The 25,453-nt window shown below is 42.3% G+C and overlaps 2 protein-coding genes across 2 annotated transcripts; both read left to right on the top strand.

The window, feature by feature from the left end:
• The first annotated feature begins 457 nt into the window (after positions 1-457).
• Positions 458-19,083, top strand: LOC146219523 (uncharacterized). The gene is made up of 16 exons (XM_084695287.1): positions 458-513; positions 3,398-3,571; positions 4,971-5,144; positions 6,481-6,654; positions 7,580-7,753; positions 8,054-8,227; positions 9,564-9,737; positions 10,663-10,836; positions 11,137-11,310; positions 12,647-12,820; positions 13,746-13,919; positions 14,220-14,393; positions 15,730-15,903; positions 16,829-17,002; positions 17,303-17,476; positions 18,813-19,083. The coding sequence occupies exons 1-16, from the start codon at positions 458-460 to the stop codon at positions 19,081-19,083; spliced, it is 2,763 nt and encodes a 920-aa protein (XP_084551413.1).
• Positions 19,084-19,146: 63 nt separating this feature from the next.
• Positions 19,147-25,249, top strand: LOC146219522 (ribonuclease inhibitor-like). The gene is made up of 7 exons (XM_084695286.1): positions 19,147-19,160; positions 19,912-20,085; positions 20,386-20,559; positions 21,896-22,069; positions 22,995-23,168; positions 23,469-23,642; positions 24,979-25,249. Exons 1-7 carry the CDS (start codon positions 19,147-19,149, stop codon positions 25,247-25,249), a joined length of 1,155 nt encoding a protein of 384 aa, XP_084551412.1.
• The last annotated feature ends 204 nt before the right edge of the window (positions 25,250-25,453 follow it).

Raw genomic sequence — 25,453 nt, 5'->3', positions numbered from 1 at the left:
TATGATTTAATATGAAAATTCATAAAATACGAAAATTAATATGAACATATTTCAACAGCATATGGAATGTTCAGAATTTTGTCTCAGGCAGTAAAGGGATAAAGATGGAAAACCAGGATAAGAAACGTAAACGTAATTACTTTCACTAGACAATGTTTTACCAATTGGACAAACAGCTATGTTTGTTTGTTTTACATCAAGCTCCAAAAACTATTTTTCGCTCAAATCAGCCCAAAAAATTCACATAGTTTGTACGATAGAATAGGATCATACGATAATTTATCATATGATCCTATCACACAAACTATGACTCATGATGTTTCATGTTCTCCTTATGTCATGTAGGCTGAATGACTGTAACCTCTCAGAACGGTGCTGTGAAGCGCTGGCCTCAGCTCTCCCCTCCTCAGAGCTTACAGAGCTGGACTTGAGTAACAACAACCTGGGGGATTCAGGCATGAAGCTGCTCTCTGTTGGACTTGGGAATCCACTCTGCAAGCTGGAGACACTGAGGTCAGTATTTAATTTTCTACATGAGACAATAGTAAAGTTATAATAGCTCAATGTCTACTTATAGTTGATTTTAGACAATATAATTTATTCTCAAGTTGGTTGCTCAAAGTTGCTTTCTGTCATCAGTGAGGAGTAGATTGATAATTATTCGATGGTAGTCTGCATACCTTGGTTATAATCCGAATCAGAATGTCTTTTTATTGCCATGTAAGTTTAAAGACAGAATTTACTGTGGCATGAAGGTGCATACAATAAACAAATATGGATCTTAATTAAAAAAAATGTAAAACGTTGAATGTATAAATAAAATAAAAATAAAAAGTCTAATAGTAAGATAAACAATGTACTAAAGAGCTAAACAATGAGATATAAAATATATATAAATATAGAATATAAAGTACAAGATAAGATACAAAATTATATGAATTGGGCAGCATAGTGCAAAATTACTTTTAGGTATAGGTGGTCTGGGTGAGGTTTTGGTCCTGATGGAAAATTGCTGCGTGAAATCTTCTTGATAAAGGATGATTAGCCTTAAATAATCCAGGGCTCCATACTAACTTTTTCCCTTGGTTGCACTGGTGTGCCTAACTTTTTTATTTAGGTGCACCAGCACAAAATTTAGGTGCACCCAAATTTTTCCTGGCGTCGTCACAATTTTAAGGTCACCTTTTTATCACGCTCCTTACACAAGAATAAGGTGTAGGTAAATATTGGTTTTATTTGACGCACAATTAAACTGTATATAAAAATATTTTAAGTTCTTCACTGAGCTGCCAAACTAAAACATTGCAAGCAAAATAAAACATTTTAAAATAGAAAGTGCTACTGTTTAAAAGTGCTTCCCTGAACTGAGACCTAACATTTCATGGCTCAAAGTCTTATATAGCGGGTCCCCCCTTGCTGTAGCATGCCCTTCAGATGGCCAACACCTGTAATTTGTCTTTCTTGCCCTTTGGCCTTGGCTAAACCAGCTTGCCACACTCCCTAGCATCAAAATCCTTGCTCCATGGGTTAGCTCCATGGCCCAACTCCGTAAATCAGGGGTGGGCAATTAATTTTGACAAGGTGCCACATGAGAAACCTGAAATGTGTTGGAGGGCTGTTGTTGAAGCAAACTGGATTGACTTAGGTGGGTAGAACGTTAGACTACAGCTTAGCAACCAAACCATATTGTGATTCTACTCGGCTTCAGTTAGCTAGCTAGCTCTTAATAACTTGCTGAAAAATAACATGACAAAGATCTGGACAAACATGCATCGTGAATTGTAGATTTACATTACACAGATTATTTATTTGAATGAAACACAGTCAGGAACATAAATCAACGTTAGCCCCATTGCCAATAAACTAGGCTAAATTATCACACATTCTACCTATGCTCTTGCGTTAGCAAGCTAAACTTGTTTAGCGTTACATGCCTCCAGTCTAGGTGTTACTAGTAACAGTTACTAGCAATGCTAACGTATCCTGTATCAAGCACCTGCCTTTCTCCAGTTCTTTCAAATAGATTAGACAGGCGTTCGCAATAAGGCAAACTGCTGTTCGTTTTCTGGCTATTTTTCGGAAGCTTCCCTTCTAATGCCGGCTACATCTAGTCTAGTTAGAGTCATTTGATGTGTGTAGAAACGTATTTAGCATTCTACCTGGTATGCTATATACAGGACATGTTAGCATTGCTAATAACTGTTAGCACAACATCATACTGTCCTTACAGCTTGCGGTTGCAATGAGCATACGGTCGGAACAGCACCTCTTTCCAGGTTCAGCTTCCCAGCAAATCCTGCTTGAAATTGTCCAAGGTTGTCAAAACTATCTTGGGTGAAATGTTCAGAGCAAATGAATGATTGAGTGTCGAATTTCGCCGGGATCTTCTCATAGACAACAGCAGCCATGCCTGTTGAGAATGTTTGGCTCCTTGGGAGAGTGTTAGCCTTCCCTGTACAGCCTGGAACACAGCATTTACGACCGTGGTCCATTTTCAATATCCTTGTTATTGCTTAGAAGTAGCCTACACAGCAGCGCGCAGCTAAACTAGCATCGGAGATCGGAGATCTATGCTACCTCGGACTGGTCTGGATGTAAATTCTGGGGCGTGACAATAGGTGCGTTCGACTTCATGCAGCGCCGGTGTCGTCTGCAGCCACATGCGGCCCGGCTGACTTGAAGCAGCCAATGGCATTCTCAGCTTCAAGGCAGCCGACTGTCGGCGCCGCCAGCGCTTCATGAAGTCGAACGCGCCTAAAGATACAGACCAGAGCCAAAAAGGGCGGTCCCCCGTCATACGTCACAGGGGTAGCTTTGTTGAAAAGCTAGCGTTTTACAGCCCATTTTTTTCTTTTTGAGATTTGCATAGGAATGAGGTGTCAATGGACTTTGATATTCACTGTATGTTCATTTTACCCACGAACTGTCGTTATTCAACTATGACAAGGTAAAATCGGTTTCGCAGTCAATCGCCCCTTTAAAAACTCTACATTCTGTATCAACCTTTCGTTTTTCATTTTCGAGGGAAACAGCTAACTCTCCTGACGGTGAGGCTGCCCAAGCGCATATATGTAAATTGCCTGATCACTAGTGTTTCAGGACTACCTATTTACAACCGCTGGAAAGGCTTGAATCATTGAATCAACTTGAATCAACTTGACTTCTGTACTGGAACAAAACACAAGTGATACTTGTGGAAGGATTCATGTTCAGCACCAATATTAGACAAGTCCTTCTTCCTTCTCAGCAGTGGAGGGGAGCCGTGTGACGAGCTATTGCCTCAATACACAGACAGAAACATGGAAGATAACATCTTGACACATTGGACTAAAATATTCGACTTATGTATACGTATATACCTAGATGAGTCAAGTATGTTATTTGATCAATTTTGCAGGCTGTCATGCTGTGGGGTCACAGAGGAAGGCTGTGCTTCTCTGGTCTCAGCTCTGAGGTCAAACCCCTCCACCCTGAGAGAACTGGACCTGAGCAACAATGACCTCCAGATTCCAGAAATGCAATTGCTGTCCGATCTACAGTGGAATCCACTCTGCAAACTGGAGACGTTGAGGTCAGTAAGCATGTTCAACAGCAAACTACTAATAGTTACTATCACACATCACACTTTGTATTTGGATGCTGGATTTAGAGAATGTGGTTGCTATTGAAATGATTTAGTAAACGTATGCCTGCAAGGACAAATCTGAGTTATGAAAAACTAAAAGTAGGAGATGCGGTTGTCAACGTGAGTCAGTCTTTCAATGATCAACAAGAGAATCTGCAATCTTCACCCTGTATCAGGTTTAATCTGGTCAACAACAGGGGCCAGTTGCATACACTTAGTTTTAGCCTCGTCTTGGCTTTAGACGGTCTTAAATTGTAAGGTCAGATTAGTCTAATTAAGCCTGTCTGTTGTGTAAATAGTAAGACTATCTTAATTTGCAGTAGGAAAGTTAGCCACTTCTTCAATCGGGCTAAGCCTGAGGTAAGAGCTGTGTTGCTATGCCAACGATCTGCTAGTACGTCCTTATCGTAGCATCATTTATTACAAAATAAATGCCGTTTGTTAATGTTACTGCAGAGATGTTGAACTGGGCTCTGCGTTTCCACTAAAATGGCATGACAGCATAAATCATTGCATTGACACTAGCCATCTGCATTGGAGTTGTTGATAAATGGAAGTAGTGTTGGGGTTAAATTAAGACGTTTGAAAACACATTATGTTAGTCACTCACCGGGAAGCTTTATGCAACAGGTTAATAGAAGTGTCTATGGCAAGTCAGACTTAAAGTCGCATTTAAGTCTAAGATTAATTCTATTTGTATGCAACCGGCCCCAGCATGTAGTACCCTGTATCAGGTTTAATCTGGTCAACACCAGCATGTAGCACTGTGTATCAGGTTTAATCTGGTCAAGACCAGAAATGAAGATAATCCTTCCAATACCAGAGGGCAGTAGAGATTGTAATGCTTTTTGTAATAATGATCCTTTCACAGGGTGTCCAGCTGTAACATCACAGAGGAAGCGTGTGCTTCTTTGGCCTCGGCTCTGAAGTCAAAGCCCTCCTCTCCGAGAGTACTGGACCTGAGTAACAATGACCTGAGGAAATCAGATATGAAGCTTCTCTCTGCTGTTTTGAGGAGTCCACTCTGGAAATTGGAGACACTGAGGTCTGTAATCATGTTTAGTCTTGAACTAATAGTTTCAATCACACATGAAGGGGAAAGACAGGAGGGAGGTTAACTGGTGAACACAAGCTTTAAAAAGGTGGGTTTTGAGGGCCTCAATGAAAAATAGCAGGCATGTTGGAATTTGGTTTGGGAGGGAGGAAGGGAGGGAGGGTGCTGCAACTGTCAGGTCCAGAGCTTGGTCCTGGGCTTGAGAGTGGTTGTGGTGGAGGAGGAGGTTGGAGAAGTAGAGCGGGGCCAGACACAGTGTTTGTAATCTTTTTTGTAATGATCCTTCTACAGGCTGTCAGGCTGTCACATTGCAGAAGAAGGCTGTGCTTCTCTGGCTTCAGCTCTGAAGACAAACCCCTCCCTTCTGAGAGATCTGGACCTGAGCAAAAGTGACCTGAAGGATTCAGGCATGAAGCTGCTCTCTGCTGTACTGGAGGATCCACTCTGCAAACTGGAGACACTGAGGTCCGTAAACATTTTCAAGGGGCAACTAGTAGTTACACATTCAATCACATTTGCGTGTTTGATTTAGATAATGTGGTTGCTTATTGGTTACATTGAAACTGCATGACTGGAAGGAGATACAGGCATAAGGATGTGATGGAAATTTGTGGGAGATACATAGTTCCTTTGATGAATTAAGAGTTTTTTAAACGACCAAACAGAAATCCTTTATAGCGATTAATCATGAAGAGTTTAACACAGTAACACAAAGACAATTCGCTACACAGCTCCATTTAGTTTCCTAGACAGGGCTTGAGAATGGTTGTGGTGGAGGAGGAGGTTGGAGAGGTAGGGAGGTGCCAGGTCGTTTATGACTTTAGAGGGGGTGAGTAGTATTTTAAAGTGAATCCTGTATTCAACCTGGAGCCAGTGGAGGTTGTGAAGGACAGGGGTGATGTGATCTTGGTGGAGGTGAGCATATGAGCACCAGAGTTCTGGGCTTATTGAAGTTTATTGAGGAATTGACTGCAGCGGCTAAGGACAGGGAGGGTAGAGGAACCCATGATGGATTAGGATCTGTCCAAGAGCAAGGCTGTACAGGAGGAAGAGGAGGGAGGTGACCAAGCACTGAACCCTGGATGTCACCATGGTGACTGAACACTGGAGGGTGCCATGGTGACTGAACACTGGAGGGTACCATGGTGACTGGGTGGTGGAGCATTTGCAGTTGTGTAGATGTTTGAAGATATATTTTCTCGAACCTAAATTGTTTGCAGATTTCTGTGAAACTTGCTAAATAAACATATCTTGTAATCAAAGTGGTTGAAAATGAAGTTGTCTGATGAAATAGAGGAAGAGATTGATGACAGAGAATATGTTTGTAAAAATTGCTGCGTGAAATCTTCTTGATAAAGGATGACTAGCCTTAAATCATCACACGTATATTTATATCATAGAAAGCCCTAGTGCTTCTCTGCAATGTGGTATAAACAGTTCAGGTGTCTGGTTTAACATGAAAATTAATGTAATATGAATATGCATATTAAGATAATATTCGAGCAGCAAATTTAATTCTTCTGAATGTTGGCTCAGGCTGGAAAGGCTTGAATCATTAACTTGACTTCTGGACTGGAACAAAACACAAGTGATACTTGTGGAAGGATTCATGTTCAGCACCACTATTAGACAAGTCCTTCTTCCTTCTCAGCAGTGGAGGGGAGCCGTGTGACGAGCTATAGCCTCAATACACAGACAGAAACATGGAAGATAACATCTTGACACATTGGACTAAAATATTCGACTTATGTATACGTATATACCTAGATGAGTCAAGTATGTTATTTGATCAATTTTGCAGGCTGTCATGCTGTGGGGTCACAGAGGAAGGCTGTGCTTCTCTGGTCTCAGCTCTGAGGTCAAACCCCTCCACCCTGAGAGAACTGGACCTGAGCAACAATGACCTCCAGATTCCAGAAATGCAATTGCTGTCCGATCTACAGTGGAATCCACTCTGCAAACTGGAGACGTTGAGGTCAGTAAGCATGTTCAACAGCAAACTACTAATAGTTACTATCACACATCACACTTTGTATTTGGATGCTGGATTTAGAGAATGTGGTTGCTATTGAAATGATTTAGTAAACGTATGCCTGCAAGGACAAATCTGAGTTATGAAAAACTAAAAGTAGGAGATGCGGTTGTCAACGTGAGTCAGTCTTTCAATGATCAACAAGAGAATCTGCAATCTTCACCCTGTATCAGGTTTAATCTGGTCAACAACAGGGGCCAGTTGCATACAGTTAGTTTTAGCCTCGTCTTGGCTTTAGACGGTCTTAAATTGTAAGGTCAGATTAGTCTAATTAAGCCTGTCTGTTGTGTAAATAGTAAGACTATCTTAATTTGCAGTAGGAAAGTTAGCCACTTCTTCAATCGGGCTAAGCCTGAGGTAAGAGCTGTGTTGCTATGCCAACGATCTGCTAGTACGTCCTTATCGTAGCATCATTTATTACAAAATAAATGCCGTTTGTTAATGTTACTGCAGAGATGTTGAACTGGGCTCTGCGTTTCCACTAAAATGGCATGACAGCATAAATCATTGCATTGACACTAGCCATCTGCATTGGAGTTGTTGATAAATGGAAGTAGTGTTGGGGTTAAATTAAGACGTTTGAAAACACATTATGTTAGTCACTCACCGGGAAGCTTTATGCAACAGGTTAATAGAAGTGTCTATGGCAAGTCAGACTTAAAGTCGCATTTAAGTCTAAGATTAATTCTATTTGTATGCAACCGGCCCCAGCATGTAGTACCCTGTATCAGGTTTAATCTGGTCAACACCAGCATGTAGCACTGTGTATCAGGTTTAATCTGGTCAAGACCAGAAATGAAGATAATCCTTCCAATACCAGAGGGCAGTAGAGATTGTAATGCTTTTTGTAATAATGATCCTTTCACAGGGTGTCCAGCTGTAACATCACAGAGGAAGCGTGTGCTTCTTTGGCCTCGGCTCTGAAGTCAAAGCCCTCCTCTCCGAGAGTACTGGACCTGAGTAACAATGACCTGAGGAAATCAGATATGAAGCTTCTCTCTGCTGTTTTGAGGAGTCCACTCTGGAAATTGGAGACACTGAGGTCTGTAATCATGTTTAGTCTTGAACTAATAGTTTCAATCACACATGAAGGGGAAAGACAGGAGGGAGGTTAACTGGTGAACACAAGCTTTAAAAAGGTGGGTTTTGAGGGCCTCAATGAAAAATAGCAGGCATGTTGGAATTTGGTTTGGGAGGGAGGAAGGGAGGGAGGGTGCTGCAACTGTCAGGTCCAGAGCTTGGTCCTGGGCTTGAGAGTGGTTGTGGTGGAGGAGGAGGTTGGAGAAGTAGAGCGGGGCCAGACACAGTGTTTGTAATCTTTTTTGTAATGATCCTTCTACAGGCTGTCAGGCTGTCACATTGCAGAAGAAGGCTGTGCTTCTCTGGCTTCAGCTCTGAAGACAAACCCCTCCCTTCTGAGAGATCTGGACCTGAGCAAAAGTGACCTGAAGGATTCAGGCATGAAGCTGCTCTCTGCTGTACTGGAGGATCCACTCTGCAAACTGGAGACACTGAGGTCCGTAAACATTTTCAAGGGGCAACTAGTAGTTACACATTCAATCACATTTGCGTGTTTGATTTAGATAATGTGGTTGCTTATTGGTTACATTGAAACTGCATGACTGGAAGGAGATACAGGCATAAGGATGTGATGGAAATTTGTGGGAGATACATAGTTCCTTTGATGAATTAAGAGTTTTTTAAACGACCAAACAGAAATCCTTTATAGCGATTAATCATGAAGAGTTTAACACAGTAACACAAAGACAATTCGCTACACAGCTCCATTTAGTTTCCTAGACAGGGCTTGAGAATGGTTGTGGTGGAGGAGGAGGTTGGAGAGGTAGGGAGGTGCCAGGTCGTTTATGACTTTAGAGGGGGTGAGTAGTATTTTAAAGTGAATCCTGTATTCAACCTGGAGCCAGTGGAGGTTGTGAAGGACAGGGGTGATGTGATCTTGGTGGAGGTGAGCATATGAGCACCAGAGTTCTGGGCTTATTGAAGTTTATTGAGGAATTGACTGCAGCGGCTAAGGACAGGGAGGGTAGAGGAACCCATGATGGATTAGGATCTGTCCAAGAGCAAGGCTGTACAGGAGGAAGAGGAGGGAGGTGACCAAGCACTGAACCCTGGATGTCACCATGGTGACTGAACACTGGAGGGTGCCATGGTGACTGAACACTGGAGGGTACCATGGTGACTGGGTGGTGGAGCATTTGCAGTTGTGTAGATGTTTGAAGATATATTTTCTCGAACCTAAATTGTTTGCAGATTTCTGTGAAACTTGCTAAATAAACATATCTTGTAATCAAAGTGGTTGAAAATGAAGTTGTCTGATGAAATAGAGGAAGAGATTGATGACAGAGAATATGTTTGTAAAAATTGCTGCGTGAAATCTTCTTGATAAAGGATGACTAGCCTTAAATCATCACACGTATATTTATATCATAGAAAGCCCTAGTGCTTCTCTGCAATGTGGTATAAACAGTTCAGGTGTCTGGTTTAACATGAAAATTAATGTAATATGAATATGCATATTAAGATAATATTCGAGCAGCAAATTTAATTCTTCTGAATGTTGGCTCAGGCTGGAAAGGCTTGAATCATTAACTTGACTTCTGGACTGGAACAAAACACAAGTGATACTTGTGGAAGGATTCATGTTCAGCACCACTATTAGACAAGTCCTTCTTCCTTCTCAGCAGTGGAGGGGAGCCGTGTGACGAGCTATAGCCTCAATACACAGACAGAAACATGGAAGATAACATCTTGACACATTGGACTAAAATATTCGACTTATGTATACGTATATACCTAGATGAGTCAAGTATGTTATTTGATCAATTTTGCAGGCTGTCATGCTGTGGGGTCACAGAGGAAGGCTGTGCTTCTCTGGTCTCAGCTCTGAGGTCAAACCCCTCCACCCTGAGAGAACTGGACCTGAGCAACAATGACCTCCAGATTCCAGAAATGCAATTGCTGTCTGATCTACAGTGGAATCCACTCTGCAAACTGGAGACGTTGAGGTCAGTAAGCATGTTCAACAGCAAACTACTAATAGTTACTATCACACATCACACTTTGTATTTGGATGCTGGATTTAGAGAATGTGGTTGCTATTGAAATGATTTAGTAAACGTATGCCTGCAAGGACAAATCTGAGTTATGAAAAACTAAAAGTAGGAGATGCGGTTGTCAACGTGAGTCAGTCTTTCAATGATCAACAAGAGAATCTGCAATCTTCACCCTGTATCAGGTTTAATCTGGTCAACAACAGGGGCCAGTTGCATACACTTAGTTTTAGCCTCGTCTTGGCTTTAGACGGTCTTAAATTGTAAGGTCAGATTAGTCTAATTAAGCCTGTCTGTTGTGTAAATAGTAAGACTATCTTAATTTGCAGTAGGAAAGTTAGCCACTTCTTCAATCGGGCTAAGCCTGAGGTAAGAGCTGTGTTGCTATGCCAACGATCTGCTAGTACGTCCTTATCGTAGCATCATTTATTACAAAATAAATGCTGTTTGTTAATGTTACTGCAGAGATGTTGAACTGGGCTCTGCGTTTCCACTAAAATGGCATGACAGCATAAATCATTGCATTGACACTAGCCATCTGCATTGGAGTTGTTGATAAATGGAAGTAGTGTTGGGGTTAAATTAAGACGTTTGAAAACACATTATGTTAGTCACTCACCGGGAAGCTTTATGCAACAGGTTAATAGAAGTGTCTATGGCAAGTCAGACTTAAAGTCGCATTTAAGTCTAAGATTAATTCTATTTGTATGCAACCGGCCCCAGCATGTTGTACCCTGTATCAGGTTTAATCTGGTCAACACCAGCATATAGCACTGTGTATCAGGTTTAATCTGGTCAAGACCAGAAATGAAGATAATCCTTCCAATACCAGAGGGCAGTAGAGATTGTAATGCTTTTTGTAATAATGATCCTTTCACAGGGTGTCCAGCTGTAACATCACAGAGGAAGCGTGTGCTTCTTTGGCCTCGGCTCTGAAGTCAAAGCCCTCCTCTCCGAGAGTACTGGACCTGAGTAACAATGACCTGAGGAAATCAGATATGAAGCTTCTCTCTGCTGTTTTGAGGAGTCCACTCTGGAAATTGGAGACACTGAGGTCTGTAATCATGTTTAGTCTTGAACTAATAGTTTCAATCACACATGAAGGGGAAAGACAGGAGGGAGGTTAACTGGTGAACACAAGCTTTAAAAAGGTGGGTTTTGAGGGCCTCAATGAAAAATAGCAGGCATGTTGGAATTTGGTTTGGGAGGGAGGAAGGGAGGGAGGGTGCTGCAACTGTCAGGTCCAGAGCTTGGTCCTGGGCTTGAGAGTGGTTGTGGTGGAGGAGGAGGTTGGAGAAGTAGAGCGGGGCCAGACACAGTGTTTGTAATCTTTTTTGTAATGATCCTTCTACAGGCTGTCAGGCTGTCACATTGCAGAAGAAGGCTGTGCTTCTCTGGCTTCAGCTCTGAAGACAAACCCCTCCCTTCTGAGAGATCTGGACCTGAGCAAAAGTGACCTGAAGGATTCAGGCATGAAGCTGCTCTCTGCTGTACTGGAGGATCCACTCTGCAAACTGGAGACACTGAGGTCCGTAAACATTTTCAAGGGGCAACTAGTAGTTACACATTCAATCACATTTGCGTGTTTGATTTAGATAATGTGGTTGCTTATTGGTTACATTGAAACTGCATGACTGGAAGGAGATACAGGCATAAGGATGTGATGGAAATTTGTGGGAGATACATAGTTCCTTTGATGAATTAAGAGTTTTTTAAACGACCAAACAGAAATCCTTTATAGCGATTAATCATGAAGAGTTTAACACAGTAACACAAAGACAATTCGCTACACAGCTCCATTTAGTTTCCTAGACAGGGCTTGAGAATGGTTGTGGTGGAGGAGGAGGTTGGAGAGGTAGGGAGGTGCCAGGTCGTTTATGACTTTAGAGGGGGTGAGTAGTATTTTAAAGTGAATCCTGTATTCAACCTGGAGCCAGTGGAGGTTGTGAAGGACAGGGGTGATGTGATCTTGGTGGAGGTGAGCATATGAGCACCAGAGTTCTGGGCTTATTGAAGTTTATTGAGGAATTGACTGCAGCGGCTAAGGACAGGGAGGGTAGAGGAACCCATGATGGATTAGGATCTGTCCAAGAGCAAGGCTGTACAGGAGGAAGAGGAGGGAGGTGACCAAGCACTGAACCCTGGATGTCACCATGGTGACTGAACACTGGAGGGTGCCATGGTGACTGAACACTGGAGGGTACCATGGTGACTGGGTGGTGGAGCATTTGCAGTTGTGTAGATGTTTGAAGATATATTTTCTCGAACCTAAATTGTTTGCAGATTTCTGTGAAACTTGCTAAATAAACATATCTTGTAATCAAAGTGGTTGAAAATGAAGTTGTCTGATGAAATAGAGGAAGAGATTGATGACAGAGAATATGTTTGTAAAAATTGCTGCGTGAAATCTTCTTGATAAAGGATGACTAGCCTTAAATCATCACACGTATATTTATATCATAGAAAGCCCTAGTGCTTCTCTGCAATGTGGTATAAACAGTTCAGGTGTCTGGTTTAACATGAAAATTAATGTAATATGAATATGCATATTAAGATAATATTCGAGCAGCAAATTTAATTCTTCTGAATGTTGGCTCAGGCTGGAAAGGCTTGAATCATTAACTTGACTTCTGGACTGGAACAAAACACAAGTGATACTTGTGGAAGGATTCATGTTCAGCACCACTATTAGACAAGTCCTTCTTCCTTCTCAGCAGTGGAGGGGAGCCGTGTGACGAGCTATAGCCTCAATACACAGACAGAAACATGGAAGATAACATCTTGACACATTGGACTAAAATATTCGACTTATGTATACGTATATACCTAGATGAGTCAAGTATGTTATTTGATCAATTTTGCAGGCTGTCATGCTGTGGGGTCACAGAGGAAGGCTGTGCTTCTCTGGTCTCAGCTCTGAGGTCAAACCCCTCCACCCTGAGAGAACTGGACCTGAGCAACAATGACCTCCAGATTCCAGAAATGCAATTGCTGTCCGATCTACAGTGGAATCCACTCTGCAAACTGGAGACGTTGAGGTCAGTAAGCATGTTCAACAGCAAACTACTAATAGTTACTATCACACATCACACTTTGTATTTGGATGCTGGATTTAGAGAATGTGGTTGCTATTGAAATGATTTAGTAAACGTATGCCTGCAAGGACAAATCTGAGTTATGAAAAACTAAAAGTAGGAGATGCGGTTGTCAACGTGAGTCAGTCTTTCAATGATCAACAAGAGAATCTGCAATCTTCACCCTGTATCAGGTTTAATCTGGTCAACAACAGGGGCCAGTTGCATACACTTAGTTTTAGCCTCGTCTTGGCTTTAGACGGTCTTAAATTGTAAGGTCAGATTAGTCTAATTAAGCCTGTCTGTTGTGTAAATAGTAAGACTATCTTAATTTGCAGTAGGAAAGTTAGCCACTTCTTCAATCGGGCTAAGCCTGAGGTAAGAGCTGTGTTGCTATGCCAACGATCTGCTAGTACGTCCTTATCGTAGCATCATTTATTACAAAATAAATGCCGTTTGTTAATGTTACTGCAGAGATGTTGGAGTGGGCTCTGCGTTTCCACTAAAATGGCATGACAGCATAAATCATTGCATTGACACTAGCCATCTGCGTTGGAGTTGTTGATAAATGGAAGTAGTGTTGGGGTTAAATTAAGACGTTTGAAAACACATTATGTTAGTCACTCACCGGGAAGCTTTATGCAACAGGTTAATAGAAGTGTCTATGGCAAGTCAGACTTAAAGTCGCATTTAAGTCTAAGATTAATTCTATTTGTATGCAACCGGCCCCAGCATGTAGTACCCTGTATCAGGTTTAATCTGGTCAACACCAGCATGTAGCACTGTGTATCAGGTTTAATCTGGTCAAGACCAGAAATGAAGATAATCCTTCCAATACCAGAGGGCAGTAGAGATTGTAATGCTTTTTGTAATAATGATCCTTTCACAGGGTGTCCAGCTGTAACATCACAGAGGAAGCGTGTGCTTCTTTGGCCTCGGCTCTGAAGTCAAAGCCCTCCTCTCCGAGAGTACTGGACCTGAGTAACAATGACCTGAGGAAATCAGATATGAAGCTTCTCTCTGCTGTTTTGAGGAGTCCACTCTGGAAATTGGAGACACTGAGGTCTGTAATCATGTTTAGTCTTGAACTAATAGTTTCAATCACACATGAAGGGGAAAGACAGGAGGGAGGTTAACTGGTGAACACAAGCTTTAAAAAGGTGGGTTTTGAGGGCCTCAATGAAAAATAGCAGGCATGTTGGAATTTGGTTTGGGAGGGAGGAAGGGAGGGAGGGTGCTGCAACTGTCAGGTCCAGAGCTTGGTCCTGGGCTTGAGAGTGGTTGTGGTGGAGGAGGAGGTTGGAGAAGTAGAGCGGGGCCAGACACAGTGTTTGTAATCTTTTTTGTAATGATCCTTCTACAGGCTGTCAGGCTGTCACATTGCAGAAGAAGGCTGTGCTTCTCTGGCTTCAGCTCTGAAGACAAACCCCTCCCTTCTGAGAGATCTGGACCTGAGCAAAAGTGACCTGAAGGATTCAGGCATGAAGCTGCTCTCTGCTGTACTGGAGGATCCACTCTGCAAACTGGAGACACTGAGGTCCGTAAACATTTTCAAGGGGCAACTAGTAGTTACACATTCAATCACATTTGCGTGTTTGATTTAGATAATGTGGTTGCTTATTGGTTACATTGAAACTGCATGACTGGAAGGAGATACAGGCATAAGGATGTGATGGAAATTTGTGGGAGATACATAGTTCCTTTGATGAATTAAGAGTTTTTTAAACGACCAAACAGAAATCCTTTATAGCGATTAATCATGAAGAGTTTAACACAGTAACACAAAGACAATTCGCTACACAGCTCCATTTAGTTTCCTAGACAGGGCTTGAGAATGGTTGTGGTGGAGGAGGAGGTTGGAGAGGTAGGGAGGTGCCAGGTCGTTTATGACTTTAGAGGGGGTGAGTAGTATTTTAAAGTGAATCCTGTATTCAACCTGGAGCCAGTGGAGGTTGTGAAGGACAGGGGTGATGTGATCTTGGTGGAGGTGAGCATATGAGCACCAGAGTTCTGGGCTTATTGAAGTTTATTGAGGAATTGACTGCAGCGGCTAAGGACAGGGAGGGTAGAGGAACCCATGATGGATTAGGATCTGTCCAAGAGCAAGGCTGTACAGGAGGAAGAGGAGGGAGGTGACCAAGCACTGAACCCTGGATGTCACCATGGTGACTGAACACTGGAGGGTGCCATGGTGACTGAACACTGGAGGGTACCATGGTGACTGGGTGGTGGAGCATTTGCAGTTGTGTAGATGTTTGAAGATATATTTTCTCGAACCTAAATTGTTTGCAGATTTCTGTGAAACTTGCTAAATAAACATATCTTGTAATCAAAGTGGTTGAAAATGAAGTTGTCTGATGAAATAGAGGAAGAGATTGATGACAGAGAATATGTTTGTAAAAATTGCTGCGTGAAATCTTCTTGATAAAGGATAACTAGCCTTAAATCATCACACGTATATTTATATCATAGAAAGCCCTAGTGCTTCTCTGCAATGTGGTATAAACAGTTCAGGTGTCTGGTTTAACATGAAAATTAATGTAATATGAATATGCATATTAAGATAATATTCGAGCAGCAAATTTAATTCTTCTGAATGTTGGCTCAGGCTGGAAAGGCTTGAATCATTAACTTGACTTCTGGACTGGAACAAAACACAAGTGATACTTGTGGAAGGATTCATGTTCAGCACCACTATTAGACAAGTCCTTCTTCCTTCTCAGCAGTGGAGGGGAGCCGTGTGACGAGCTATAGCCTCAATACACAGACAGAAACATGGAAGATAACATCTTGACACATTGGACTAAAATATTCGACTTATGTATACGTATATACCTAGATGAGTCAAGTATGTTATTTGATCAATTTTGCAGGCTGTCATGCTGTGGGGTCACAGAGGAAGGCTGTGCTTCTCTGGTCTCAGCTCTGAGGTCAAACCCCTCCACCCTGAGAGAACTGGACCTGAGCAACAATGACCTCCAGATTCCAGAAATGCAATTGCTGTCCGATCTACAGTGGAATCCACTCTGCAAACTGGAGACGTTGAGGTCAGTAAGCATGTTCAACAGCAAACTACTAATAGTTACTATCACACATCACACTTTGTATTTGGATGCTGGATTTAGAGAATGTGGTTGCTATTGAAATGATTTAGTAAACGTATGCCTGCAAGGACAAATCTGAGTTATGAAAAACTAAAAGTAGGAGATGCGGTTGTCAACGTGAGTCAGTCTTTCAATGATCAACAAGAGAATCTGCAATCTTCACCCTGTATCAGGTTTAATCTGGTCAACAACAGGGGCCAGTTGCATACACTTAGTTTTAGCCTCGTCTTGGCTTTAGACGGTCTTAAATTGTAAGGTCAGATTAGTCTAATTAAGCCTGTCTGTTGTGTAAATAGTAAGACTATCTTAATTTGCAGTAGGAAAGTTAGCCACTTCTTCAATCGGGCTAAGCCTGAGGTAAGAGCTGTGTTGCTATGCCAACGATCTGCTAGTACGTCCTTATCGTAGCATCATTTATTACAAAATAAATGCCGTTTGTTAATGTTACTGCAGAGATGTTGGAGTGGGCTCTGCGTTTCCACTAAAATGGCATGACAGCATAAATCATTGCATTGACACTAGCCATCTGCGTTGGAGTTGTTGATAAATGGAAGTAGTGTTGGGGTTAAATTAAGACGTTTGAAAACACATTATGTTAGTCACTCACCGGGAAGCTTTATGCAACAGGTTAATAGAAGTGTCTATGGCAAGTCAGACTTAAAGTCGCATTTAAGTCTAAGATTAATTCTATTTGTATGCAACCGGCCCCAGCATGTAGTACCCTGTATCAGGTTTAATCTGGTCAACACCAGCATGTAGCACTGTGTATCAGGTTTAATCTGGTCAAGACCAGAAATGAAGATAATCCTTCCAATACCAGAGGGCAGTAGAGATTGTAATGCTTTTTGTAATAATGATCCTTTCACAGGGTGTCCAGCTGTAACATCACAGAGGAAGCGTGTGCTTCTTTGGCCTCGGCTCTGAAGTCAAAGCCCTCCTCTCCGAGAGTACTGGACCTGAGTAACAATGACCTGAGGAAATCAGATATGAAGCTTCTCTCTGCTGTTTTGAGGAGTCCACTCTGGAAATTGGAGACACTGAGGTCTGTAATCATGTTTAGTCTTGAACTAATAGTTTCAATCACACATGAAGGGGAAAGACAGGAGGGAGGTTAACTGGTGAACACAAGCTTTAAAAAGGTGGGTTTTGAGGGCCTCAATGAAAAATAGCAGGCATGTTGGAATTTGGTTTGGGAGGGAGGAAGGGAGGGAGGGTGCTGCAACTGTCAGGTCCAGAGCTTGGTCCTGGGCTTGAGAGTGGTTGTGGTGGAGGAGGAGGTTGGAGAAGTAGAGCGGGGCCAGACACAGTGTTTGTAATCTTTTTTGTAATGATCCTTCTACAGGCTGTCAGGCTGTCACATTGCAGAAGAAGGCTGTGCTTCTCTGGCTTCAGCTCTGAAGACAAACCCCTCCCTTCTGAGAGATCTGGACCTGAGCAAAAGTGACCTGAAGGATTCAGGCATGAAGCTGCTCTCTGCTGTACTGGAGGATCCACTCTGCAAACTGGAGACACTGAGGTCCGTAAACATTTTCAAGGGGCAACTAGTAGTTACACATTCAATCACATTTGCGTGTTTGATTTAGATAATGTGGTTGCTTATTGGTTACATTGAAACTGCATGACTGGAAGGAGATACAGGCATAAGGATGTGATGGAAATTTGTGGGAGATACATAGTTCCTTTGATGAATTAAGAGTTTTTTAAACGACCAAACAGAAATCCTTTATAGCGATTAATCATGATGAGTTTAACACAGTAACACAAAGACAATTCGCTACACAGCTCCATTTAGTTTCCTAGACAGGGCTTGAGAATGGTTGTGGTGGAGGAGGAGGTTGGAGAGGTAGGGAGGTGCCAGGTCGTTTATGACTTTAGAGGGGGTGAGTAGTATTTTAAAGTGAATCCTGTATTCAACCTGGAGCCAGTGGAGGTTGTGAAGGACAGGGGTGATGTGATCTTGGTGGAGGTGAGCATATGAGCACCAGAGTTCTGGGCTTATTGAAGTTTATTGAGGAATTGACTGCAGCGGCTAAGGACAGGGAGGGTAGAGGAACCCATGATGGATTAGGATCTGTCCAAGAGCAAGGCTGTACAGGAGGAAGAGGAGGGAGGTGACCAAGCACTGAACCCTGGATGTCACCATGGTGACTGAACACTGGAGGGTGCCATGGTGACTGAACACTGGAGGGTACCATGGTGACTGGGTGGTGGAGCATTTGCAGTTGTGTAGATGTTTGAAGATATATTTTCTCGAACCTAAATTGTTTGCAGATTTCTGTGAAACTTGCTAAATAAACATATCTTGTAATCAAAGTGGTTGAAAATGAAGTTGTCTGATGAAATAGAGGAAGAGATTGATGACAGAGAATATGTTTGTAAAAATTGCTGCGTGAAATCTTCTTGATAAAGGATGACTAGCCTTAAATCATCACACGTATATTTATATCATAGAAAGCCCTAGTGCTTCTCTGCAATGTGGTATAAACAGTTCAGGTGTCTGGTTTAACATGAAAATTAATGTAATATGAATATGCATATTAAGATAATATTCGAGCAGCAAATTTAATTCTTCTGAATGTTGGCTCAGGCTGGAAAGGCTTGAATCATTAACTTGACTTCTGGACTGGAACAAAACACAAGTGATACTTGTGGAAGGATTCATGTTCAGCACCACTATTAGACAAGTCCTTCTTCCTTCTCAGCAGTGGAGGGGAGCCGTGTGACGAGCTATAGCCTCAATACACAGACAGAAACATGGAAGATAACATCTTGACACATTGGACTAAAATATTCGACTTATGTATACGTATATACCTAGATGAGTCAAGTATGTTATTTGATCAATTTTGCAGGCTGTCATGCTGTGGGGTCACAGAGGAAGGCTGTGCTTCTCTGGTCTCAGCTCTGAGGTCAAACCCCTCCACCCTGAGAGAACTGGACCTGAGCAACAATGACCTCCAGATTCCAGAAATGCAATTGCTGTCTGATCTACAGTGGAATCCACTCTGCAAACTGGAGACGTTGAGGTCAGTAAGCATGTTCAACAGCAAACTACTAATAGTTACTATCACACATCACACTTTGTATTTGGATGCTGGATTTAGAGAATGTGGTTGCTATTGAAATGATTTAGTAAACGTATGCCTGCAAGGACAAATCTGAGTTATGAAAAACTAAAAGTAGGAGATGCGGTTGTCAACGTGAGTCAGTCTTTCAATGATCAACAAGAGAATCTGCAATCTTCACCCTGTATCAGGTTTAATCTGGTCAACAACAGGGGCCAGTTGCATACACTTAGTTTTAGCCTCGTCTTGGCTTTAGACGGTCTTAAATTGTAAGGTCAGATTAGTCTAATTAAGCCTGTCTGTTGTGTAAATAGTAAGACTATCTTAATTTGCAGTAGGAAAGTTAGCCACTTCTTCAATCGGGCTAAGCCTGAGGTAAGAGCTGTGTTGCTATGCCAACGATCTGCTAGTACGTCCTTATCGTAGCATCATTTATTACAAAATAAATGCTGTTTGTTAATGTTACTGCAGAGATGTTGAACTGGGCTCTGCGTTTCCACTAAAATGGCATGACAGCATAAATCATTGCATTGACACTAGCCATCTGCATTGGAGTTGTTGATAAATGGAAGTAGTGTTGGGGTTAAATTAAGACGTTTGAAAACACATTATGTTAGTCACTCACCGGGAAGCTTTATGCAACAGGTTAATAGAAGTGTCTATGGCAAGTCAGACTTAAAGTCGCATTTAAGTCTAAGATTAATTCTATTTGTATGCAACCGGCCCCAGCATGTTGTACCCTGTATCAGGTTTAATCTGGTCAACACCAGCATATAGCACTGTGTATCAGGTTTAATCTGGTCAAGACCAGAAATGAAGATAATCCTTCCAATACCAGAGGGCAGTAGAGATTGTAATGCTTTTTGTAATAATGATCCTTTCACAGGGTGTCCAGCTGTAACATCACAGAGGAAGCGTGTGCTTCTTTGGCCTCGGCTCTGAAGTCAAAGCCCTCCTCTCCGAGAGTACTGGACCTGAGTAACAATGACCTGAGGAAATCAGATATGAAGCTTCTCTCTGCTGTTTTGAGGAGTCCACTCTGGAAATTGGAGACACTGAGGTCTGTAATCATGTTTAGTCTTGAACTAATAGTTTCAATCACACATGAAGGGGAAAGACAGGAGGGAGGTTAACTGGTGAACACAAGCTTTAAAAAGGTGGGTTTTGAGGGCCTCAATGAAAAATAGCAGGCATGTTGGAATTTGGTTTGGGAGGGAGGAAGGGAGGGAGGGTGCTGCAACTGTCAGGTCCAGAGCTTGGTCCTGGGCTTGAGAGTGGTTGTGGTGGAGGAGGAGGTTGGAGAAGTAGAGCGGGGCCAGACACAGTGTTTGTAATCTTTTTTGTAATGATCCTTCTACAGGCTGTCAGGCTGTCACATTGCAGAAGAAGGCTGTGCTTCTCTGGCTTCAGCTCTGAAGACAAACCCCTCCCTTCTGAGAGATCTGGACCTGAGCAAAAGTGACCTGAAGGATTCAGGCATGAAGCTGCTCTCTGCTGTACTGGAGGATCCACTCTGCAAACTGGAGACACTGAGGTCCGTAAACATTTTCAAGGGGCAACTAGTAGTTACACATTCAATCACATTTGCGTGTTTGATTTAGATAATGTGGTTGCTTATTGGTTACATTGAAACTGCATGACTGGAAGGAGATACAGGCATAAGGATGTGATGGAAATTTGTGGGAGATACATAGTTCCTTTGATGAATTAAGAGTTTTTTAAACGACCAAACAGAAATCCTTTATAGCGATTAATCATGAAGAGTTTAACACAGTAACACAAAGACAATTCGCTACACAGCTCCATTTAGTTTCCTAGACAGGGCTTGAGAATGGTTGTGGTGGAGGAGGAGGTTGGAGAGGTAGGGAGGTGCCAGGTCGTTTATGACTTTAGAGGGGGTGAGTAGTATTTTAAAGTGAATCCTGTATTCAACCTGGAGCCAGTGGAGGTTGTGAAGGACAGGGGTGATGTGATCTTGGTGGAGGTGAGCATATGAGCACCAGAGTTCTGGGCTTATTGAAGTTTATTGAGGAATTGACTGCAGCGGCTAAGGACAGGGAGGGTAGAGGAACCCATGATGGATTAGGATCTGTCCAAGAGCAAGGCTGTACAGGAGGAAGAGGAGGGAGGTGACCAAGCACTGAACCCTGGATGTCACCATGGTGACTGAACACTGGAGGGTGCCATGGTGACTGAACACTGGAGGGTACCATGGTGACTGGGTGGTGGAGCATTTGCAGTTGTGTAGATGTTTGAAGATATATTTTCTCGAACCTAAATTGTTTGCAGATTTCTGTGAAACTTGCTAAATAAACATATCTTGTAATCAAAGTGGTTGAAAATGAAGTTGTCTGATGAAATAGAGGAAGAGATTGATGACAGAGAATATGTTTGTAAAAATTGCTGCGTGAAATCTTCTTGATAAAGGATGACTAGCCTTAAATCATCACACGTATATTTATATCATAGAAAGCCCTAGTGCTTCTCTGCAATGTGGTATAAACAGTTCAGGTGTCTGGTTTAACATGAAAATTAATGTAATATGAATATGCATATTAAGATAATATTCGAGCAGCAAATTTAATTCTTCTGAATGTTGGCTCAGGCTGGAAAGGCTTGAATCATTAACTTGACTTCTGGACTGGAACAAAACACAAGTGATACTTGTGGAAGGATTCATGTTCAGCACCACTATTAGACAAGTCCTTCTTCCTTCTCAGCAGTGGAGGGGAGCCGTGTGACGAGCTATAGCCTCAATACACAGACAGAAACATGGAAGATAACATCTTGACACATTGGACTAAAATATTCGACTTATGTATACGTATATACCTAGATGAGTCAAGTATGTTATTTGATCAATTTTGCAGGCTGTCATGCTGTGGGGTCACAGAGGAAGGCTGTGCTTCTCTGGTCTCAGCTCTGAGGTCAAACCCCTCCACCCTGAGAGAACTGGACCTGAGCAACAATGACCTCCAGATTCCAGAAATGCAATTGCTGTCCGATCTACAGTGGAATCCACTCTGCAAACTGGAGACGTTGAGGTCAGTAAGCATGTTCAACAGCAAACTACTAATAGTTACTATCACACATCACACTTTGTATTTGGATGCTGGATTTAGAGAATGTGGTTGCTATTGAAATGATTTAGTAAACGTATGCCTGCAAGGACAAATCTGAGTTATGAAAAACTAAAAGTAGGAGATGCGGTTGTCAACGTGAGTCAGTCTTTCAATGATCAACAAGAGAATCTGCAATCTTCACCCTGTATCAGGTTTAATCTGGTCAACAACAGGGGCCAGTTGCATACACTTAGTTTTAGCCTCGTCTTGGCTTTAGACGGTCTTAAATTGTAAGGTCAGATTAGTCTAATTAAGCCTGTCTGTTGTGTAAATAGTAAGACTATCTTAATTTGCAGTAGGAAAGTTAGCCACTTCTTCAATCGGGCTAAGCCTGAGGTAAGAGCTGTGTTGCTATGCCAACGATCTGCTAGTACGTCCTTATCGTAGCATCATTTATTACAAAATAAATGCCGTTTGTTAATGTTACTGCAGAGATGTTGGAGTGGGCTCTGCGTTTCCACTAAAATGGCATGACAGCATAAATCATTGCATTGACACTAGCCATCTGCGTTGGAGTTGTTGATAAATGGAAGTAGTGTTGGGGTTAAATTAAGACGTTTGAAAACACATTATGTTAGTCACTCACCGGGAAGCTTTATGCAACAGGTTAATAGAAGTGTCTATGGCAAGTCAGACTTAAAGTCGCATTTAAGTCTAAGATTAATTCTATTTGTATGCAACCGGCCCCAGCATGTAGTACCCTGTATCAGGTTTAATCTGGTCAACACCAGCATGTAGCACTGTGTATCAGGTTTAATCTGGTCAAGACCAGAAATGAAGATAATCCTTCCAATACCAGAGGGCAGTAGAGATTGTAATGCTTTTTGTAATAATGATCCTTTCACAGGGTGTCCAGCTGTAACATCACAGAGGAAGCGTGTGCTTCTTTGGCCTCGGCTCTGAAGTCAAAGCCCTCCTCTCCGAGAGTACTGGACCTGAGTAACAATGACCTGAGGAAATCAGATATGAAGCTTCTCTCTGCTGTTTTGAGGAGTCCACTCTGGAAATTGGAGACACTGAGGTCTGTAATCATGTTTAGTCTTGAACTAATAGTTTCAATCACACATGAAGGGGAAAGACAGGAGGGAGGTTAACTGGTGAACACAAGCTTTAAAAAGGTGGGTTTTGAGGGCCTCAATGAAAAATAGCAGGCATGTTGGAATTTGGTTTGGGAGGGAGGAAGGGAGGGAGGGTGCTGCAACTGTCAGGTCCAGAGCTTGGTCCTGGGCTTGAGAGTGGTTGTGGTGGAGGAGGAGGTTGGAGAAGTAGAGCGGGGCCAGACACAGTGTTTGTAATCTTTTTTGTAATGATCCTTCTACAGGCTGTCAGGCTGTCACATTGCAGAAGAAGGCTGTGCTTCTCTGCCTTCAGCTCTGAAGACAAACCCCTCCCTTCTGAGAGATCTGGACCTGAGCAAAAGTGACCTGAAGGATTCAGGCATGAAGCTGCTCTCTGCTGTACTGGAGGATCCACTCTGCAAACTGGAGACACTGAGGTCCGTAAACATTTTCAAGGGGCAACTAGTAGTTACACATTCAATCACATTTGCGTGTTTGATTTAGATAATGTGGTTGCTTATTGGTTACATTGAAACTGCATGACTGGAAGGAGATACAGGCATAAGGATGTGATGGAAATTTGTGGGAGATACATAGTTCCTTTGATGAATTAAGAGTTTTTTAAACGACCAAACAGAAATCCTTTATAGCGATTAATCATGAAGAGTTTAACACAGTAACACAAAGACAATTCGCTACACAGCTCCATTTAGTTTCCTAGACAGGGCTTGAGAATGGTTGTGGTGGAGGAGGAGGTTGGAGAGGTAGGGAGGTGCCAGGTCGTTTATGACTTTAGAGGGGGTGAGTAGTATTTTAAAGTGAATCCTGTATTCAACCTGGAGCCAGTGGAGGTTGTGAAGGACAGGGGTGATGTGATCTTGGTGGAGGTGAGCATATGAGCACCAGAGTTCTGGGCTTATTGAAGTTTATTGAGGAATTGACTGCAGCGGCTAAGGACAGGGAGGGTAGAGGAACCCATGATGGATTAGGATCTGTCCAAGAGCAAGGCTGTACAGGAGGAAGAGGAGGGAGGTGACCAAGCACTGAACCCTGGATGTCACCATGGTGACTGAACACTGGAGGGTGCCATGGTGACTGAACACTGGAGGGTACCATGGTGACTGGGTGGTGGAGCATTTGCAGTTGTGTAGATGTTTGAAGATATATTTTCTCGAACCTAAATTGTTTGCAGATTTCTGTGAAACTTGCTAAATAAACATATCTTGTAATCAAAGTGGTTGAAAATGAAGTTGTCTGATGAAATAGAGGAAGAGATTGATGACAGAGAATATGTTTGTAAAAATTGCTGCGTGAAATCTTCTTGATAAAGGATAACTAGCCTTAAATCATCACACGTATATTTATATCATAGAAAGCCCTAGTGCTTCTCTGCAATGTGGTATAAACAGTTCAGGTGTCTGGTTTAACATGAAAATTAATGTAATATGAATATGCATATTAAGATAATATTCGAGCAGCAAATTTAATTCTTCTGAATGTTGGCTCAGGCTGGAAAGGCTTGAATCATTAACTTGACTTCTGGACTGGAACAAAACACAAGTGATACTTGTGGAAGGATTCATGTTCAGCACCACTATTAGACAAGTCCTTCTTCCTTCTCAGCAGTGGAGGGGAGCCGTGTGACGAGCTATAGCCTCAATACACAGACAGAAACATGGAAGATAACATCTTGACACATTGGACTAAAATATTCGACTTATGTATACGTATATACCTAGATGAGTCAAGTATGTTATTTGATCAATTTTGCAGGCTGTCATGCTGTGGGGTCACAGAGGAAGGCTGTGCTTCTCTGGTCTCAGCTCTGAGGTCAAACCCCTCCACCCTGAGAGAACTGGACCTGAGCAACAATGACCTCCAGATTCCAGAAATGCAATTGCTGTCCGATCTACAGTGGAATCCACTCTGCAAACTGGAGACGTTGAGGTCAGTAAGCATGTTCAACAGCAAACTACTAATAGTTACTATCACACATCACACTTTGTATTTGGATGCTGGATTTAGAGAATGTGGTTGCTATTGAAATGATTTAGTAAACGTATGCCTGCAAGGACAAATCTGAGTTATGAAAAACTAAAAGTAGGAGATGCGGTTGTCAACGTGAGTCAGTCTTTCAATGATCAACAAGAGAATCTGCAATCTTCACCCTGTATCAGGTTTAATCTGGTCAACAACAGGGGCCAGTTGCATACACTTAGTTTTAGCCTCGTCTTGGCTTTAGACGGTC

Source organism: Hypomesus nipponensis, chromosome 28 (genome assembly GCF_054491055.1).
Source record: "Hypomesus nipponensis isolate SF chromosome 28, ASM5449105v1, whole genome shotgun sequence".
In the NCBI taxonomy this organism is placed as follows: domain Eukaryota; kingdom Metazoa; phylum Chordata; class Actinopteri; order Osmeriformes; family Osmeridae; genus Hypomesus; species Hypomesus nipponensis.
Note: the sequence above shows the minus strand (reverse complement) of the source record. Positions and strands in the feature narration are given on the sequence as shown.

What these genes read in the sequence shown, in the direction of transcription:
- LOC146219523 (XM_084695287.1), top strand. Translation starts at nt 458, where the DNA reads ATGAAGCTGCTCTCTGTTGGACTTGGGAATCCACTCTGCAAGCTGGAG. An exon ending in TGCAAACTGGAGACACTGAG is followed by an intron (nt 5,145 to 6,480) that starts GTCCGTAAACAT and finishes TCAATTTTGCAG; the next exon opens with GCTGTCATGCTGTGGGGTCA. An exon ending in TGGAAATTGGAGACACTGAG is followed by an intron (nt 7,754 to 8,053) that starts GTCTGTAATCAT and finishes ATCCTTCTACAG; the next exon opens with GCTGTCAGGCTGTCACATTG.
- LOC146219522 (XM_084695286.1), top strand. An exon ending in TGGAAATTGGAGACACTGAG is followed by an intron (nt 20,086 to 20,385) that starts GTCTGTAATCAT and finishes ATCCTTCTACAG; the next exon opens with GCTGTCAGGCTGTCACATTG. An exon ending in TGCAAACTGGAGACACTGAG is followed by an intron (nt 20,560 to 21,895) that starts GTCCGTAAACAT and finishes TCAATTTTGCAG; the next exon opens with GCTGTCATGCTGTGGGGTCA.